The sequence below is a fragment of the Haemaphysalis longicornis genome, unplaced genomic scaffold (genome assembly GCF_048455015.1).
Source record: "Haemaphysalis longicornis isolate Haplotype H1 unplaced genomic scaffold, Haemaphysalis longicornis Haplotype H1 scaffold_3, whole genome shotgun sequence".
Classification (NCBI taxonomy): Eukaryota; Metazoa; Arthropoda; class Arachnida; order Ixodida; family Ixodidae; genus Haemaphysalis; species Haemaphysalis longicornis.
Window position 1 is genome coordinate 76,825,428 of NW_027526335.1, and position 20,334 is coordinate 76,845,761.

At 50.9% G+C, this 20,334-nt stretch overlaps 2 protein-coding genes across 3 annotated transcripts in view; one reads left to right on the plus strand and one right to left on the minus strand.

Moving 5' to 3' along the window:
* The window catches only part of LOC144174661 (uncharacterized), a 112,278-nt gene that overhangs the window by 10,552 nt on the left and 81,392 nt on the right, over positions 1-20,334 (minus strand). Inside the window, exon 1 of one of the 2 annotated variants that reach the window (XM_077703445.1) lies at positions 14,590-14,784. The exons of the other annotated variant lie outside the window; for it this stretch is intronic. Within the exon in view, the coding sequence (XP_077559571.1) occupies positions 14,590-14,724 (135 nt within the window). The 5' untranslated portion in view covers positions 14,725-14,784. Of the gene's footprint in view, positions 1-14,589; positions 14,785-20,334 lie in introns of those variants that run through there. 2 annotated transcript variants of the gene reach the window in all.
* Ft (cadherin-related tumor suppressor fat) overlaps positions 16,963-20,334 on the plus strand; it is a 105,963-nt gene continuing 102,591 nt past the window's right edge. The window contains exon 1 of the mRNA XM_077703444.1: positions 16,963-19,504. Within this exon, the coding sequence (XP_077559570.1) occupies positions 17,000-19,504 (2,505 nt within the window). The 5' untranslated portion in view covers positions 16,963-16,999. The remainder of the gene's footprint in view (positions 19,505-20,334) is intronic.

Below are 20,334 nucleotides of genomic sequence, written 5' to 3' on the forward strand. Positions count from 1 at the left end.
TGGGTCTGACCTTCATGGCGGCCCACCCTGTCTTTAAGAAGTCACATGCTGGAGAATTAGTCTTCGCCTATCACTGACGCTTAGAGTCCAAGTTGCACCATGTAGTGCCTTCTTCGACCTGCACGTGCTGCCTTGTTCCTACTTTGAAACAGGCATTGGGCCGACTCAAAGGGACACGCCCAGACCTTCAAACAGACAGAGCCCGATACATGAGGGCCACAGTACATCTCCAGACCGTCCCCGCGATCTCTCTCCATCCCTCTCCGCCAACAACGATTGAACGTCCTGTGTGAAATTGGACTCCACAGTACTCTGCAGTGCAGGAAGCCCCTGCATCACTCCAGTTTCTTTTCATTTTTTTTCGTTGTTCTGCATGTGCTTCAGTTTTTCTGTGTACTTAATTGGTTATTTTATATATTCGATAATGCGGCTCTACGATAAAGTCACTTAAAGCAGCACCAGCCCCGTCCTGTTTCTCTCCTGTGTTCCATCTGTTCCGCGCTACCTTATTTGCGTTTAAGATAAACCAACCAGCCCAGCAGCGGGTATTATTAAGCTCTCTCATCTTGGAACCAAAACCACACAAATGCATACTCGCAAAACGCAGACGAGACACACGCGTATCTTTAAGAGCAATGTGGATATAAAACATGATCTTTTATCCTTCTGGCTGCAGCAGCGACTTTCCCTCTCCGCGTGTTCTCCGCCATGAGACGACGTAGTGGGGTGATTTTCTGCCATCGTCAAGCCTTGATGCAACGAAGAATGAACGCATACTGCCGCGTGCGGCGTCCATTTGGAAGGTTACGCTGCTCAGCTCCGACCCACAAGCGCAAGAGTGTGTGATCCTGCGAGCCAAACTCACCGCTAGTGCCCACGGGCTCCTGGCCGTCGACTAGGGGTCTGCAGTGTCCCAGTGCTCCACAACCGGCGCCTCTTTCAGCTTTGGAAAAATAAAGTTTTTACCACCACCACCACCCCATCCTCCCACGAAGTAGCGTGCTCCAATGGAAAACGCGGAGTCGTTTTCAACTCTGTGCAGACTGTGGGAGTGGATTGAGCTTTTAGTGTTAGCCATTACTTGGATTGTCTTGTCGTTCGAAAAACCCGCCGTCATTCCGGGGCGAGCAAACGTCAGGTCAATTTCCATGGGATGTGACTCGTCATGCGGCTCCGTTGAGCGCCGCATCGCGAGAGATCCACTAGGTGGCGCAATCAGGCCTGAGGCGCTTAGTACCGTTCGCGTCTACGTCATTAGGCCAGACAGCAAAGCGTGGCTTGAGGCGCCAGCTCATTGCCAACGACGTACGAGACCATCACAACGCATCGAAACGTGTGAAGACACCTACTGCAGCTGCTTGCTTGCTTGCTTGCTTGATTGATTGATTGATTGATTTATTGATTGATTGATTTATTGATTGATTGATTGATTGATTGATTGATTGATTGATTGATTGATTGATTGATTGATTGATTGATTGATTGATTGATTGATTGATTGATTGATTGATTGATTGATTGTAGGGTTTAACGCGACATCGCAACGCAGGTGATGAGGCGCGCTGTAGTGAAGGGCTCCGGATTAATTTTTATCACCTGGGGATCTTTATATGCGCCGAAATATCGTACACACGGGCGCTTTTGCTTTTCGCCTCCATCAGGAAAGCGGCCGCCTCGCCCGGGAATCGAACTCGCGTCCTCGTTCTCAGCCTACTGCAGCTGCAAGAACTGCTTAAGTTCCACCACAGTTTTCCACCTTTTGTCTCTAGATTACACTTCTTCCGAGTGATTGAGGAACGGAGTGAAGCAGGAAGGCACGGGGTAACCTGTCGCGAGTTTCTCCGTGGTTACCTTCTCCGTACTGAAAGGAACGGTTGGAGCAACTGAATCAACACTAGTCGGCGCCAAAGCAGATCAAGGAACTTGCTGCCCCGGAAAAGCCCCTCTCTTACGCTCGAGGTGGGACGGAAGACGCCGTGAAGAAGAAAGCGAGTCCGGTGGCGGGGGCATGCGCGCAGCAGCGTAGCTTGATCTGGTTTTCACTCCGTCTCTGGAGCACGCGCAGCCAGGGGACCATGACGCGCATCTCCGGAGAAGTGGTGAGCCCTGTCCTCCTCACCCCTCTCGCCCTCTTCGGGGGCACTTACAGGGAGCAAGAAAGCCAGCGGCCAGAGGAAAACAAAGCGAAGTCGCGAGGCCAAACAGCAACAAAGAGTCACGCTTTCCGCCGCCAGCACACGCACACACAAACACATGCGCGGTATGCACTGCGGTCTCAAACAGGCGGGAGAGGAAAGCGAGAGGGGAGGCTTATGCGGTCTAATAGGGACATCGTCACGCACGCCGTCACGGCTGCGTGATCCGTCGCACCGGTATAAGAACGTGCACGCGTTTGTGCACCTAGCCACGGGCGGCGCCGAAGATAACCCGCATAGCGCCGTCGCTCGGACATGAGGGAGCGACTGCGAGAGAAAGACCCTCCAGTAGTAAACATTTGACGTGCGTTATTAACGCACGTCGAATGTTCTTAACGTCGAATATCGTCAACGCGCGTCGACTTAGCCACAAGCCCTCAGTTTGCGGGGTGCATCCCTGAGCGTGCGTATATATATAGTCTGGAAACAAAAAAATTCACAAAGAGCGTGAGGAAATAAGGTGAGTAAAGACAGAGACACACGAGAAAAACATTCAAAAAAATAATTGTTCACTGACGTTATAGGAAGCGCACTTCCTTTCTTCAGAGTACGGTGAAGAAAGGAAGTCCGCTTCCTGAAACATCAGTGAACAATTATGTTTTTATTTTTTTCTTCTGTGTCTGGGTGTCTCGGTCTTTACTTACCTTATATATATATATATATATATATATATATATATATATAGTCTGGAAACAAAAACTCCCACAGAGCGCGAAAAAATAAGGTTAGTAGAGACAGAGACACACGAGAAGGACATTAAAAATAAAAATAAAAGTTTACTGACGTTTCAGGGAGAGGACTCCCTTTCTTCAGAGAACTCCCTTTCTTCTGAAGAAAGGGAGTCCTCTCCCTGAAACGTCAGTAAACTTTTATTTTTATTTTTAATGTCCTTCTCGTGTGTCTCTGTCTCTACTAACCTTATATATATATATATATATATATATATATATATATATATATATATATATATATATATATATATATATATATAGGGAGTAGTAGAACTTTGAAGATGGTAGAGAACACAAGAGAAGAAAAACTTCGAACAAGGTAAAAGCACGATTGTGGCCTACGTTTCAGCAAAGAGAACTTGCTTTCCTCAGGGCCTTGCTTTCCTCAGGGCCCTGAGGAAAGCAAGTTCTCTTTGCTGAAACGTAGGCCACAATCGTGCTTTTACCTTGTTCGAAGTTTTTCTTCTCTTATATATATATATATATATATATATATATATATATATATATATATATATATATATATATATATATATATATATATATATATATATATATATATATATATATATATATATATATATATACTCTTACAATAATAATCACAAAACCGCGCAAACTATTTGCGGCCCGTATATCATCGTAACTATTGTCTGTACGTAATACAAAACGTTTTCTGTCGGTGAAATGGTGAGACGCAGTCTTAACCATGGTGAAAGATTCTTCCACCATGGTCTGAACGTTTGGTCCTGGAAAGCACCACATACATACCTGAGAAATTTTCCTCCTCATTTTGTGCTCGATTTGTCGCTTACAGTCCTGTCCTATACTGGCGGTCCTCGTCATCCTTTTGATCATTACTGGTCTCTATTTCGCCTTAATGTGTGCCGCAATAATTTGGTGGACATTTTTACAACGACGTTGTATATGTATGACCCCATAGTTCTCACGCCCGTCACGAACTAAAACTAGAGGACTTGGCAGCGTGCGGAAAAATTCATACAAAAAGGGCTTACATTGCCCGTGAAAAAACGTATTTCCACGTATGCATTTGGGTTTAGATGTGAAGCCAACTTTTAAAAAAATTAGCAGTGGCTTAGCTAGGCTATACCAGGATATACGTAGCGTAAGCTAAGGTTCAGCTGGTTATTCTTAGGTTCCCTGGTTGTCTAGGATTAGCTGATTATCATGCTTACTGCTGCTAAAACGATTTCCCATTCTATCCAACCCAATCCAGTCCAGTCCAGTCCAGTCCAGTCACTGCTCCTCGCGCATGCGCAGCACGGCTCTCCAGGAGCCATGCTAAACGGCTATCAAGCGGCTCCGGCGCACCGTCAGACTTGGCTACTGCGCAACGGAGGCGCACAGCTGGGCACGCACCGGCGCCAGTGCGTCTGCCGCGGCTATGACGATACTCCTCTTGAAACCGCAGACAGGCGAATGTGCAGAACCAATTCTCTACACACCCGTACTCCAATTGGATTGGATTTCCAATCCAATAGAATACAATTTGATTCAATCCAATCCAATCCAATGCTCCTCGCGCTTGCACAGCACGGCCCTTCAAGGTCCACGCGAAACTGCTTTCCCCCATTACGTGTTGCGCAGTGAAGCATGGCCCCGTACGGAGGCAGTGTGGTTACATCCCCACTATATATTCCTCTCCACCGCTGTCGCCTCTTTTTCCCCACCTCCATTGCGCAATGCCGCGCGCTCTTCGGCGGCCACCTGCGCGGTGAACTAGAGCCTGCGCTGTGAACGGCGTTGCCGCGCTCGCTGCAGCCCACACAGGGGAACTGAAAGCAGTAGCTTCTGTACGCGAAGTTGCTTCAGTTCGAAATAACGCAGATCCTCCAACTATGCAACGACGCCCCGAAGACCAAGCTCCACGGTGGTCCCATGGTACACAGCCCGACGCCCCGCTGTAGCCCTTTTGAGGAGCTCTTACACGACGGTGGCTACAGACCGTGACGCACACCCGACAGGCCACGACGCGCTGCAATAAATCGTCAATGCGTATACCAACCATGATATAACGCCCCAACGCTACTGGAACTCGAAGACAACTATACGTCCGATCAACATACAGTACGCATCGACGGCCATGACGTATACATAGCAGCACTAGACACGTAATCTGACAATTCAGTGAGGAGGGGATCATTCGCGTTGAAGATTTTAAAACATTACATGTTGCGACAGTCCGCGTGACCGTACAGCACGAGGTCATCCTTTCACGCTTTTCAGAACGTGTAGGTTGCGCGTCAGCATAATGGACCCACGTACCATGCTGCGTTCGTCACTCTCCAACTGCTCCTGCTAAGGGATGCGTTTTCTACTTGACAACGGGCAATAATTGATTTGCAGGCCAAGTCAGCAACCTTGTCGGCCGACCCTCCCCCCGCGCGCAAGCCTTATAACCGTCTACCGTCAAGATGCTGCCCCTGACACCGACACAATCCTTGTAGACCTACCAAAGCTTGCTTCTCGACCGTGGTGTCTTCATGACCCTTCCAAACTTCGCCACCGCGTGGTGAGGACGGCATCTCACAAGGATGCAAACTGAACCTCACAAAAGAACCGGGACACACCACCGGGACAGAACTTCATGCCATATTATATTGAAGCACCTGAGCTTTCAGCACAGTTCAGAAGGCCGTAGTAGCATGTCTTCACGGACTCGCATGAAGCGTAGGATGCCTGTTGCGACGCTCGGCACACATCCACAGTAGTCAGCCACCTTTTTTACGTCAACGTATTTCGCACACTGGCTTACGCTTTCACAGTTGACTTGATACCTGGCCACTCAGGCACACCAGAAACGAAAAGGCAAACCGGCTGCCGCGCGATCTATTCCAATCCACGCAGTCGAGACGCTTTAGTTCGATGGACGACATCAAGCACGGAACTGAGACGCCACCAACAAGTTACAACAGAAGAGAAACCATCGTTCGAGCTAACAAATACCGTCGGGCATACTTAATGAATGCCCACAATTCCTTGGGCATGCCTCCTCTTCCTTGTCATCTCTTCAGTCGTCGGCATCAAGTCACGATCCGGCAAGCCCAGTCTCGCACGCTCTTAACCCCCTTTCTGCTACAGCGTCTCCGAAGACCATAACACCTAGGTTCATCCCTTCCCAGCTTGGGCACGTGAGATACGTGTCCACTCTACGGTGTACGACCTCCCTGCGAACTTGGGCCTGCCCGGGACTAATACAGTTGAACTTCGTTATATCGAACACTGATGTAGCGAATTATCGGCTATAGCGAACTAAATACGACCTTTGGTTGATGACGCTTTATTTCAATGCACTTATTCTTTTCTTCCGGAAGTGGACCTGGAGGAGCCCGAATGGGGAGAATAAAAATGAAATAGACTTCATATTATGCGATAACCCTGGCGTCGTGCAGGATGTGGAAGTGCTCGGAAGTGTAAGGTGTAGTGATCACCGTATTGTAAGATCTCCAATTAGGCTAGATTTGAGGAAGGACCGCAACACGCTAGTACAAAAGAAGCCGATAAATGAGCTAACAGTAAGACGTAAAGTAGAAGAATTCAGGATCACGCTGCAGAACCGATATTCAGCTCTTAACGAGGAAGCCGAGCTTACGACACAGGAAGCCAGCGACAGCCTTACACGCATTATCACGGAGTGTGCAGTAGAAGTCGGGGGAACTATGGCTAGACAGGATACTAGTAAACTTTCACAGGAGACGAAAGATCTAATTAGGAAACAGGAAACCATGACAATCTCTACTGCAGCTGACAGAATAGAACTAGCGGAGCTTTCGAAGTTAATCAATAAGCGTAAGACAGCTGACATACGGAAGTATAATATGGAGAGGATCGACTACGCTGCAAAGAACGGAGGTAGCCTGAAAGCAGTGAAGAGGCGTCTTGGCGTGGGGAAAAATCAGATGTATGCACTTAAAGATAAGCAAGGCAATGTCATCACAAATAGGGATAAAATAGTCACAGTGGCCGAGGAGTTCTATAGGGATCTGTACAGTAGCCGGGACATCCAGGATAATGCCGAACGAGACAGTAGTTCAGAGGAGATAGACATCCCACCAGTAACGACCGAAGAAGTAAGGAAGGCTTTGAAAGAAATGAAAGGGGGCAAAGCACCTGGTGAGGATCAGATAACAGCAGACCTCTTGAAGGATGGCGGAGAAATTGTACTTGAAAAACTGGCAAACCTGTATACGGAATGCCTAATGACCGCAATGGTAGAATCTTGGAAGAACGCGAACATCATCCTTATCCATAAGAAAGGCGACATGAAGCACTTGAAAAATTACAGGCCGATCAGCTTGCTGTCAGTCGTCTACAAGGTACTTACCAAGGTAATCGCTAAAGTTAGATTTCAGTCAACCTAAAGAACAAGCAGGGTTCCGTAAAGTTTATTCAACAATGGACCATATTCACACGATCAATCAGGTGATAGAGAAGTGCGCTGAGTATACTGAACCCCTATATATAGGCTTCATAGATTATGAGAAAGCATTTGACTCGGTCGAAACCCTAGCAGTCATTCAGGCATTACGGAACCAGGGGGTAGATGAGCATTATGTAAGAATACTAGAGGATATCTACAGTGGGTCCACAGCTACGATCATCCTCCATAAGAAGAGCAGTAAAATACCTATAAGGAAGGGTGTCAGACAAGGAGACACAATCTCTCCAATGTTATTCACAGCATGTTTACAAGAAGTATTCAGAACGTTGAATTGGGAACAGGTGGGAGTAAGGGTTAATAGAGAATACCTCAGTAACCTCAGATTTGCTGATGACGTTGCCTTGCTAAGTAACTCGGGGGATGAATTGCAAAGCATGCTTTCCGCACTGGACGAACAGAGTAGAATTGTGGGCCTGAAAATTAATATGCAGAAAACTAAAGTAATGATCAATAACCTCGCTACAGCACAGCGGTTTGAGATAGGTGGCGAGGCAGTGGAAGTGGTAAGCGAATATATCTACATAGGCCAAGTTGTGACCCCATGGATCCCAACCATGAGACAGAGATAATTAGAAGGATCAGAATGGGGTGGGGTGCATATGGCAGACATTCTCAGATAATGAATAGCAGTCTACCATTGTCGCTGAAGAAGAAAGTGTATGACAGCTGCATCTTACCGATACTCACCTACGGGGCAGAAACTTGGAGGCTAACTAAGAGGGTTCAACTTAAATTGAGAACGACTCAGCGGGCAATGGAGCGAAAAATGATAGGTGTAACATTAAGGGACAAGAATAGAGCGGAGTGGGTCAGGGAACAAACACGTGTTAAGGACTTATTAGTAGAATTTAAGAAGAAGAAATGGACGTGGGCAGGGCATGTAATGCGAAGGCAAGATAACCGCTGGTCATTAAGGGTAACAGAGTGGATCCCTAGAGAAGGCAAGCGTTGCAGGGGGCGGCAGAAAGTTAGATGGGCAGGTGAGATCAAGAAGTTTGCGGGGATAAATTGGTCACAGTTGGCACAGGACCGAGGTAAATGGAGAATAATGGGAGAGGCCTTTGCCCTGCAGTGGGCGTAGATAGGCTGGTGATGATGATGATGATGGTGATGATTTTTTTCTAACGAAACTGAAGCCGTAAGCTGCGCGCGGTATCGGATATAACAAAGAAATATTTGACCAGGAGGCTGAGAAGCTACTTGGAAAAACCCTTCGGCATACGAAACTGCAGAAGTATAAAGGCCATTTTGTTCGTTTACACTATGGAAAACTCGATCCTGCTCGGTTCTGTGAGTAGCTACCAGATGAAGATCACATCCTTCATAAAATAAATAAAAACGCAGGCCCGTTTGGTCAAGTGAACCTCGTTTTATTGCAGTTTCACGTACTCATGCTCCGGCGCATTCAGCCTGAAATGCAACAAGGAGAATGGTAAAGGTTACCTTGTTTATAGTGGGTTGGAAGCCTAAACAATGCATTTTTGTATCATTTCTGCACGAGTGAGATTGTCAAATTGTTACAGCAGATTTTTGCCTCTACTGTTATAACGTATATCGGATATAACGACTAATTTGCTGCCCCGATACTACTTCGTTATGACGAGGGTTCGACTGTATACGCCAACAGCTACCTCGTCGAGCTTTGGCGGGCGCTGGATGGGTTTCTTCTGGATCTAACTGCTGCGCCACCAGGCGCCAGGCTCCTCGCCTTCGGTGGGTACCCCGGAAGACTGCCGCAGTGAGCCCTACTATCAGCAACTGCCCGTGACCTCCTGTCGCCCTTTTCCCCGCCTTTGTTTTCTTTCTCTTTTTATTCTCTTTTTTTTTTATTTCACAGCAGACCCCTCCCCCCCCCCCCTCCTTCCCCCGGCGCTAATCGAGTGAATGAAGACGTGAGACAACCACAACAATAACCGTCGCAAGAGGCACTGTGGGCTTCAAGCGGAAAAAATCGCACCTTTTGGTCACGAATTTCACAGAAAAGTAGAAGCATTCAAACAAGGCAGAGCCCATGACGATCCTCGAAGAAATTCGGGAAGCAAGTGACGTGATCGCTGACTATCAACCCGAATCCGACGACGCTTCCAAGGGTGCGCTTTTGTTCGACGCGAACCCCTGGAATCGCAAGGAAAAGAGGAAAAAGTAAGCGCTTTGCCACGGCGATATATACAGCGATTGTTTTTCGACGGCTTCGAAATTACGCCAGACGCCGAATTTGCGTAATTCTGAACTTGCGAAGTTCCGAATTATCACCGAAGATGGAACCCGGTTATACCAGACAGTCAACTTAACCCGAACGCGATGTTATTCGCACTCAAGTTGAAGACATGCACGGCGGCGCCATCATACAGTCCCCGAAAAGTACCTAAGCTGCCCCAGTTGAGCTTGTGAAGAAAGAATATGGCAATCTGGGGTTCTGCGTTGACTCTATACCTGCGGTGGAAGGAAATCACCAAAGCAGACGTGTGTACCACTCACAATGAGCGACGCGCTTACCCACCTCTTCCATGCGAAGTATATTCTTCACTTCGACCTACCTGAAAACCGGCTACTGAAAATTCAAGTGACCACAAGAAACTGCGAGGATGCTGCGTTTATAACCCCCGACGGTCTGTACGAGTTCAAGGTGAAGCCATTTGGGCTGTGCCCGGAACCTGCAACGTTCCGAAGAGTCATTTTCGCGGCATTATGTCGAAGCAGTAGACGTTGCTCACGACGCCATAGATGTCTCACCTTAGGTCACGATCTTTCCTGTCCCCGCTCTAATGGTTCAGTTACCCATTAATTCATGCTATTAAGCGGACCAATGGGAACAGCCCCCATGCATAATATGTTCCTCATTTCTTGAGCGGTCGTCAGAGGGGCACATTATAGTCCTCATTTGCTGGAATAAGAGACAAACCAATAGATATTATGCTCGGGATGCGTATAACTGATCTACAATGAAGCGGTAAGATATTTTGTTAGCTTCCGCGCTTCGCTCTCTATAGCTGAGGAGTGCGATGCGTGTGCTCTACGACGAACGCCCAGTTGCATCTCCGCATACACAGTGAATTTTTGGTGGTGGTTCGCGTTCTGTGTTTGAGACTAATCCCGGGAACGCTGGGTTTTTCGCCCTCTAGTGCAGGTTAATAGATCTTGCATTTATGCTCGTCCATGATTGACACATAATGCTAGTTTAAGGTATTGCTCCCCCTCCATGAAACAAGCCCCATCCCCAACAGTAAATGCGTAACTCCAAGGAAAAGCGAGCAGCTTGTTGGAAGGGGATCATGGCGTAAAGTAATAACGGCGCGATAGCGCCAAATTTCCGCACTACCTATTTGTAGCTGTAGGCTTGCCCTCCGTTTTTTTTTTTTTTTTTTTTTATGAAGCTAAACGGAACAAAAGAAAAATGGTGCAGCTTGTACTAGCGGTGCAAGGCTGCAGAAACGGCAGAGCTGGCGGCCCCTGTCCCTTTGTCGGAGACCCGGCTGTTGCACCTCACATGGATTTCCGAACTTGCCGCTGAAAATTTCCCATGACTGGCAGGCGCGTATCGTTTTGTCCGCAGGCTTTCACATCTCTCCCAAAGTGGGCCGCGTTAGCGCGCGCTAGAAGCCGCGGCAACCGGCTTCGCGAACTCGGCGTCTGTAGCGCAAACTCGGCGTCTGCGCTCCCCACACCAGGCGATAAGGCACGGGAACTGGCGAGCAGAAGAGCACGCGAGAGATCGCGCCATGAGCGCTGGCCTGAGTGTTCCCGGAGGTCGAGCTGGCCGCCGACGCCGGGCCCTCTTCACGAGGCTCAGTATTTTTCTTGACATATTTGCTGGAAACTCTCCACGGTGGAACTAAAAGCTTAGTAATCAGCTCTGCTGCTAAATCAACAGCACGTGTGATTGACCTGTTACTGTTTTCTTAAAACCTTGTCTGAAAGCGTCCAATGAATGGTTTGCTGTTATTTCGTTGATGCCGTGCGGGACGTCTTCTTACCCCCAATATCACTGTTGCTCGACGGGCCTGCATACACCGGTATATATATGAGGGCAAACGCGCTGGTTGGCTGTGAAAAACAATTGACAAGCCAAGCTTGTCAACGGCCAAGGTTATAGTAACAAAAAAAAAAGGGTTGTCTACGAAACTTCTGTTCAATTCCGCAGTAAAATAGAAGATTTGCCACATGCAGTATGCACACAGGGCCGGCACCGCCGGTTCTTATATAAATTGTTCGCCAAGATCAAGCGCGATAGCTCACTGTGCAATCCCCACATCAACCCAGAGTTGATGAAACCTGGGTATGGGATGGGCTCCGTTTAGTTGAGTGAATTCCCGCGTTGAGCTTTGTGGGGATCCACTTTGCCCGTAGGAAAAAGCTCGGCTCGCGAAGAGGAGAACGTCTGCAGCTTTGATTGAAAGGTGTATACGCCAAGTACAGCATTACTTCTGCGCCCGAGCGTCTGCAGTGCTCTGTAGTACCTTTACAATTTACAGGTGCCTTTTCCGCACAAACCCTCAGGGAAGAATAAAAGACGCATCATCCGGTCCCGACAATCGGCTGGCATTATGGCCAAACACACGAGATACGTGATACCGAGCCTAAGGACGGAAGAGGAGAAATACTCAGTTGACGAAAAGGAGGATTTCTGTTCGGCCGTTTCGTCGAACATTTTCGGGAGCATACAACAATGTTAGGATTAGTTGCGCTACCTTTATTTAACGTTCAGGAAATGAAAGAAAACTGCGAGATTAAAAATGGCCGCTTCTCTGCTCCTTTGGTTGCAAATGTCGACGGAAGACGATAGTCGACTGAGGCCCCTGCCAAGTAGATTTCCTTTTTTTTCCCCGCTCACCTCTCATGCTGTTCCTTTCCCATCACGTTCCTCCCAAGATAACGCGCTAGAGGTTTGCTCAAGTCAATTTAAATTCACCGCGTTCCACTGCTCCAAGTCGGGTGTCTCGATGCCAGCGCTGACTTACGGCGGATACGCGCGTGAATTGAGGCACCCTACCACAACGTTTAAAGAACCACGTTGCCCTACTCCACGAGGGTTCCAAGCGGAACATGGAACCCATCTAGTGAAACCTTTCGTTGCTGTTGCCGTTTGATTTCTTAAATGCCGCCAGGAGGTGGCGCAGGCAACAGCAGGCGACGGTGTTCTGCCGCTTATGTAGTATTTCATTCGCTATCGCAAAAACCAAGCATTCATGAATTTTGTAATAAAGGAACACTGCAAATATTCCTTACGTATTGATTTTCTGCCTCACATTTGCGTAATGTCTCGTTCTCGTTCAACGATGTTGACAAGTATGAACACTGACACCGGACTTAGACGTTTAGAATTGGCTGTGGGTATATAAAACTATTGCGCAGATTCAGTTTCACTGTGGCCGGGTGGCTGAATCGAGTCAGAGACAGACGGACAGACAGACAGACCAAACTTTCTTCGTCATGCACCCCTCCGTCTAACGACGACGCGAAGCTTTCTTGGGATGGATTCTTTGGTTGGCCAATCCCGCACTGCGAGTATACGCTACTCTGGAGGTACGCACCACTTTCCTGCAATACCGGCAGTATCTCTCGCGTGTGCACTCCGTAGGGTCTAACGTTTGGGTTTGGGGTGCACGGCGCGAATCGGTACCTGCTGCTTGGCGCTCGCTTCGACCACGTCGAAATGAAGCAATTGGATATTAATAAAAAAAATGAAGCAATTGGATAGACGCCGGTTTCGTAACGTGAAGGACTCGGGTTCGATTCCAGCCACGGGAAGCGTTTTTTTCATTCCCTTCACCCACGTCATCAGCATCGTCAGAGAAAGTTCGCTTTCCTGAAGGCTTTCCATCAGTAAGCACACCTAAGCTTCGCGTTAAAAAAAAATAAAGAATTTCCTTGAGAACTGAAGTCTGCATAGGCCGGGTTCAGGCTGTTGCCGCAACTGTCGCAAGAACATTAAACAGTGACGTCATTTCACGTCTCAGTCAACCGAACTGCGTGACACACCGTTTTTTACGTCCATAGATCGCGATATGGCTTTTGCGTCGGTAATTTGAACATAGCCTTCCGTGATTCGAAGACGAAAGCATAGCAATACGTATCAAAGATGCTGTTACGCCGTGTTTGCTATTATTGGCTTCAGTTTCTTCTCCTTTTTGGCTCTAATTACTTCGGTAGGCAGACTTCCCCAGCCCCCCGTTAGAAAGACCCTACATCCCCCCCCCCCCCCCCCCCGCCCCGTGGTCGAAATTAGTCCGTAATAGTCCGTAATTCTCCATTACTGCGTGCCTCAAAGCCCAGGTGTGGTCCGGGCAGGTAAAAGCTTCAAAATTTTATTTTAAAGCGAAAGCTTTCTTAGTGGGACCGACAAAGAATCACGTGCGTTTCTCCGTGGCTGGAGTGCACCTTTTCTAATCACGTGCCTTAACGGCCGCCTGTCGCGCATCAAGCGCAAGGATTGTTGCACCGATGGAAACATGCTAAAGTAGTGCTGTGGTAACGTACACTCGGATCCTACTCTGGAGATCAGGGCTCGAGTCCCATGCGTACTAGAATGTGTTTTACTCTTTGCAGCGGAGTCTATTTGCTGCAGCGGACAACAGCAACAACAACGCCCGTTTTTTGTAGAATGGGGCACTTCAGAATTTCGCCTTAAAGGGACCCTGCCACACCTCTTTCAACTTTTTTTTTTTTTTGAAATCTTAAATGCTTACAGAACGTGGTCAACGAACACATCCAGTACTTAGATTTTGGAGTCGCAAAGTGCCTCAGTCAAACATTACTGCTCAGATAACTTAGGCTTGCTCAAAAGATTTTTCTCTCTTTCCCGGTCTTTCTTCGACCGCTGGAATTACGTCAATACAGCGGTGTAGCCGCTGCTGGTCGGTTTTCCTTCAGTTGCGGCAAGCAACGCACCCGATAGCCACTTTAAAAGGAAAGCCACAAAAGCAAAGCAGGAACGGAAGGCGTACCTGCTGTAGCGACGAGCAAATCACGCAGTGCCGCTAGAATTATAGCTTTCGTAGCGCTTGCAGACGCTAAGGAAACAGTGAAAGCGTTTATCGGAAGTGTTGCACAGTCCCTTGAAGACTTTTGCCTTAAAAGACGCCAGAGTTAGCCTCGACGTGTTTCGTCTAAGCCAGAGCAACCATGCAGGCGTTCCAGCTAAGCATAAGTATATATGCCTATCGATGCTCGCGCGAACGCACAGAGCGACGTTGCTCCTTACCCGTCGTTCTACACGTCCGAGGTGCGTGGCCCAGTCGGACTGGGCGCCAGCCACCACCAGCGAAAGCATGGGCACGAGCGCCACCAGCACCACCGAGCAGGTCCGCCGGTGGGCCGGCTGCAGGATTCCACGCATAGCGGAGGAGCGCTAGGAACGGCTGGCGGTCGGTCTGCGTAACTACGAGACACCGCTGCCACGGCCGGTACCCTTTTATATGCGCGCCTTGCCCGTAGACGCGCGTGGTGGCAGGTATCGAGGTGCCCTCCCGCGCTTGCCCAGGTACAGACGAGTCTCTAATCCGGATGATTGGTAGTCCCCGTTGCACATTGGCAATCGTTGCCTGGCCGGGCTTAATTAACCGCAAAGCCGGCTTTGGGGCCCAGAGCTTGGAGGCCAGTAGGCGGACGTCGATGAGACCGTGGATGGGTCCTATAAATTGCAATCTGGACGAGGTTTTGTTATTTTGATTTTTAAACGATGTGGCGGCGCGCGCGTGCGTTTCCTGTACAATGGCGTGGGAGTGGCGTACGGATATGGGAAACATTTTCGCTGCAATTCGAAGAAAAAGGGAAGTTTATTTTTTTGTTAATGTAGCAGTCTGCGCTGACGTGCACTATTCATAAAAAGAGGACGGCTGTAGCCATTCGTGACCAAAATTTATGAAGCAAATTTTACAAAAACTACTGAGCATAATTGCGCGTCTTTAAGGCTGAAAAGAAAATGTCATGTATGTAAGTTTTAATCAGGTCTCTTACAACAACGAGTGAGGCTCTTATGGGGCCATATACCGACGAAAGCAGGGAATTACACGTGGGCACCGCGGATTTTTTGCCATGGAACAGAGGGCGGGAAGGAAGGCTGCGGCCAAGCATGTGTACTACGTTTGAACTTTATTCTCACGTTATGGACGTGTTTTTCAAAGCAGTCCGCTAAAAAAAATTACCATCCCTCCTTAAAAAAGTTGAGACAAGCGCGAAAGCTAAAATCGCGAACGAAGAACGAACCAATTGCGGTGGTTTTTCGCGCACTAAGTAAACGCACCTACGAACGATCAAATTCTGTATCGATACGTGGTTTGAGATAAAGGTATACTATTGTACTGATTCTTCCTTACCGATGCATGCATTGTCTTATCTAGAACTGTTCCTTTATCACGATTTTCAAGCAATCGTTCTGACACACAAGCCCGGTTTCACTCACGCGCCGTGTGTCCAGAGATCTTATCAGAGCTTGTCGGTAGACCAACTTTTCTATGGGGAAATGCATCAGTTTTGCGACAGAACGCCATCGGTCCCACTAAAAAAGCTGTCGCTTCAAAATAAAATTTTGAAGGTTTTACCTACCGAAACCACACCTTGGCTTTCAGGCACGCAGTAATGGAGAATTAGAATTACGGGCTGATTTCGACCACGGCGGGCTCTCTGACGCACGCCGAAATCTGGACACACGGGTGTTTTGGTTTTTCTCTCCACCGGAAAAACGGCCGCCACGGCCGAACTCGAATTCGCGTCCACCACAAAGCCTTTGTCACAACGTCACTGCGGCGGGAAACGCCGGGTACTCCTTAGCCGGGCAACCAGTCATTTCGCGCTAATTCCAGAGCTTAAATCTGGCCACTTCGTAGGCGTGCTCATATTTCCGGTCAGCGGGCTGAAGCGTTCCGGCCGCATTAATTGCGCGTCCCGTCACGGCTCACTTCGTGGGAAAGGCAGCGAGTTACACGAACGCGTGGGGCGCGGAGATAAGCGAAGAGCGTGCGTCGTGTCATTCAAAGGACCGCACATCGGGACGAGTCGGGACACTGTGTAATACGTCGTCGAGAAAGGCGGGCGAAATGAATGGCCTTTGTGCAGCGCTGCCAGACCGGCAAGACTGACTAACCGTCGTCGTCGCGGCGGCAGTGATCTCCTCCCGGCCAGCGTGGCGATGCGGACAATCCTCTTGTCCCTCCCTCCTCCCTGACTGTTTTTGTTTCGCCTCCGCTGTGCACGGAATCTTAACCAGGCGCGCCGCTGAAAAGACATCTCACGCGCGGCTTATGAGCACGTACGTGCCCCGGCCCCGCTCTGTCTCCATTGGAGCCAGGTGAGAGCGGGCGCAGTTCAAAAGAGAAAAGAAGCAGCGGATAATCGTCGCGTGGACGGCCACTGCGACGCGCATTCCTCCCGGTCTTGCTTCGGTAAGCAGCCGCGCGCCGAAGTCCGCCGCCGCGCGCGGTTTCGCTGCCGCACCGGCGAGCAGCCCTGGCCGACAGCGCCGTCCGAAGGAGCGGCCGCTCTCTTCGGCAGGCACCGGGCGCATTCCAGTTGGCCGGGGGGGCGAGGAGGACCCTTCTTCGGGGGGCCGCCTGTTGCCGCTCCCCTCAGGAGGGGGACCTGACGTCACGGGGCCCCCTTCCCCGGCCACTGGAATGCCGTCTCGCAGGAGCAGGTTTCCCGCGGGGGGGCAGCAGCCGGCGAGAGGCAGAGCGGCCCGCTGGCAGAGCCAGAGAAAGCCGAGTGCCTGCTGCCGCCACCATGAGGCCTGCCCAGCCGTCGGCCGGAACACCGGCTCCCAGCGGCCCGTGTTCTGGGCCCCAGACAGCAGGCCCCGAGCCAGCGTCGCTGCCGTGATGTGCCAACGAGTGCCGATGCGGCGGCCAATGCGCCCTCCGCTGCGGCCCGTGCCGCTGCTGCTGCTGCTCGCGCTCGCGGCGCCGGCGGCCAGCCTGATCGTCAACACGGAGCCGTCCTCCGAGTCGTCGCTGCCGGCCATGCGCTCGCGGCAGGCCGACACGCGGGTGACGCTGGAGCTGGAAGAGGGCCAGCCGGCGGGCACCCTGGTGGGACACATCCCCGTGCGCGCCAACTTCACGTACCGCTTCAACGAGCAGCCGGCCGAGTTCACCCTTGACCCGGAGTCAGGCGCCATCCGGACGGCGGTGGAGATTGACCGCGAGCGGCTGGCCAGCGACCGCTTCGACCTGGTGGTGCTCAGCAGCCAGCCCACGTACCCCATCGAGGTGCGCCTGCGAGTGCTGGACGTCAACGACAACGCGCCCGAGTTCCCGGAGTCCAGCCTCAATGTGGCCTTCTCCGAGAGCGCGAACGTCGGCACTCGCGTCATCCTCGACACGGCGAGTGACGGGGACGCCGGTGCCAACGGACTTAGCACCGACTACCGCATCGTGGGCGGCAACGATGACGCCAAGTTTCGGCTGGTGGTCACGACTAACCCGAGCGGAGAGACTCCCTTCTTGCACCTCGAGACCACTGGTCGCCTCGACCGCGAGGCCCGCGACTCCTACATGCTGAACGTGTCGGCTCGCGACGGTGGAACGCCTCCGCGGCTGGGTCACCTCCAGGTGAATGTGACCGTGCTGGACGTGAACGACAATCCGCCCATGTTCGACCACAGCGACTACTTCGTGAGCATCAACGAGAGCCTACCCGCGGGCGCCAGCGTGCTCCAAGTGCGCGCCACGGACGCTGACGCGGGGGTCAACGCACAGCTTTCCTACTTCCTCGACCCCGCCGTGCAGGCTGACTTTGCCATCGACGCCGACACGGGTGTGCTGCGTACAGCGTCCGCGGGGCCGCCGCGGTGCAAACGGAGCCGGCCCGACTCTCCGCGCAGCTGCGTGTTTACAGTGTTCGCGCACGACCACGGCTCGCCTCGGCAGGACGGGCGTGCCTATGTGACCGTGAGCCTGGTCGACGCAAATGACCACGAACCTGTGATTCGTTTCAGGGTGTTCACTGCGCCCGACAGCTACGCCACTGTGGACGAGAACGCGCAGAACGGCTCTGTGGTGGCCGCAGTGAGTGTGATCGACCACGACGAAGGCCCCAACGGTGACACTGTCGTCGAGATACGGGGCGGCAATGAGCTCGGCCACTTCAGGCTCGAGCCGACGCCCAGCTTTGATATAGTGCGTGTAAACGGTGTTCTAGATCGTGAAAAAGTCAGCAGGTACAACCTCACGGTTACTGCGACGGACCGAGGTTCCCCGCCGCGATCATCGACTGCATTTCTGCTCATCTTGGTTAACGACGTGAACGATCACGAACCGGTGTTCGAGCAGTCCGAGTACTCGTCGCAGCTCAGTGAGCTGGCTCCCGTGGGAAGCTTTGTGGCAGCTGTGACCGCCACCGACCGAGACACTGGGATAAATGCGCGACTCTCCTACGCCATCACATCGGGAAACGAAAGGCTCTGGTTTCGCATAGACCCCGCCACGGGGCTGGTGACCACCGCGCGGCCCATAGATCGTGAACAGAAAGACCTGATTGAGCTCAAAATATCGGCCAAAGACGGAGGTCCGAACCCGCGCTGGGCGCACTCAGTACTTCGGGTCCAGCTGCTGGATGAGAATGACCAAGCCCCCGCATTCGCGCTGTCTTCCTTCAAGGCGTCCCTTCCGGAGAATGCGGAGCCCGGCTCGCTCGTCACTGTCTTGTCCGCAGCCGACGGAGACCTTGGTTCCAACGGCAGCGTGGCCTACAGGCTCGCGCCCGAGGTCGAGCTGATGTACCCGGGCATGTTCCACCTCGATGAAGTGCACGGTCGGCTTACCGCCAAGCAGAGCCTAGACCGAGAGAAGCAGGACGCGTACAGCGTGATTGTGATCGCCCGTGACCAGGGCAACCCCGCGCAGTCGTCGACCGCCACGGTCGAGTTGTCTGTCTTGGACGTCGACGACCACCGGCCGCAGTTTTACCCGACGCAGTACTTTGTGGAGTTGGCAGACGGGGCACCGCCGGGCAGCTTCGTGAGCACCGTCACCGCGACCGATCTAGATGATGGGAACAACGCTCGTGTGGCCTACTCCATTCTGGCCGGAGCCCAGGGCAAGTTCCGCATCGAAGCCGCTTCGGGTACGCTGGAGACTACGCACGAGCTCCGACTTGAACACCAGGCCCGCTACGAAATCCAGGTGCGTCCTTACAGCGATATCTGGGTGTTTATGGTTCCACAGGTTCAGCCAAAATGTCTCTTGCCTTTGACTTCGACTCGAGTGCAGAAATCTGAAGCGATCAAGCTAATTGCACCAAATATGGATTTGTTTATCCCACGTATGCGGCGTTGGCGCCCCACATTGTAGTTTACAGCGTTTAAACCACGCCTTCGCTTGCACTGCGCCCGGTATGCATGCATCTAACGGTGCGAACACATCTTTGTTGATGTGATCCGTCCTTGTGTATCGATGTGTGCATTCCTGTGTTTTTACGCATTCATGTAAACCGGCCGGACCTTGCATTCGGGTAACCTGGCTGACCACTGGTTTGCACAACGCCGTAGCAAACGCAACGGTAATTGCTTTGTTGCCAGAAACTGTTCTCATTTAGTTTTAAGTAACATTGGATTACGTTGGTGTGGCTTAACGAGGATGGTATTTACAATCCCGTGTCTCGGAAACGACCTCTAGTGGATTCGACAACGGAAACGTCACTCTCGGAGAGGGCTTTTTCATGTCCGTTTAGGTCGATTAGCTAATATTTTTCAAATATCTATGGATTTTTTAAACCAGTGACCACCTAAACTACCATCATAATAAACTACCACGGCGTGGTTGTTATTCTCAGGACTTTCAGGCACCGCGGTTCTATAGGTGCTCCGCCATTTACGCCCGGTCTTTATCTTTGCCTCTCTAGCATAATAGTGAAACTTACGCAGGTTTTTTTGGTGTTATTTGCGTGTTCCTGCCATGACCTCTCACAATAATCAATGAGGTGGCTGCTCTGACTGCAAAATGCCCACAGCAAC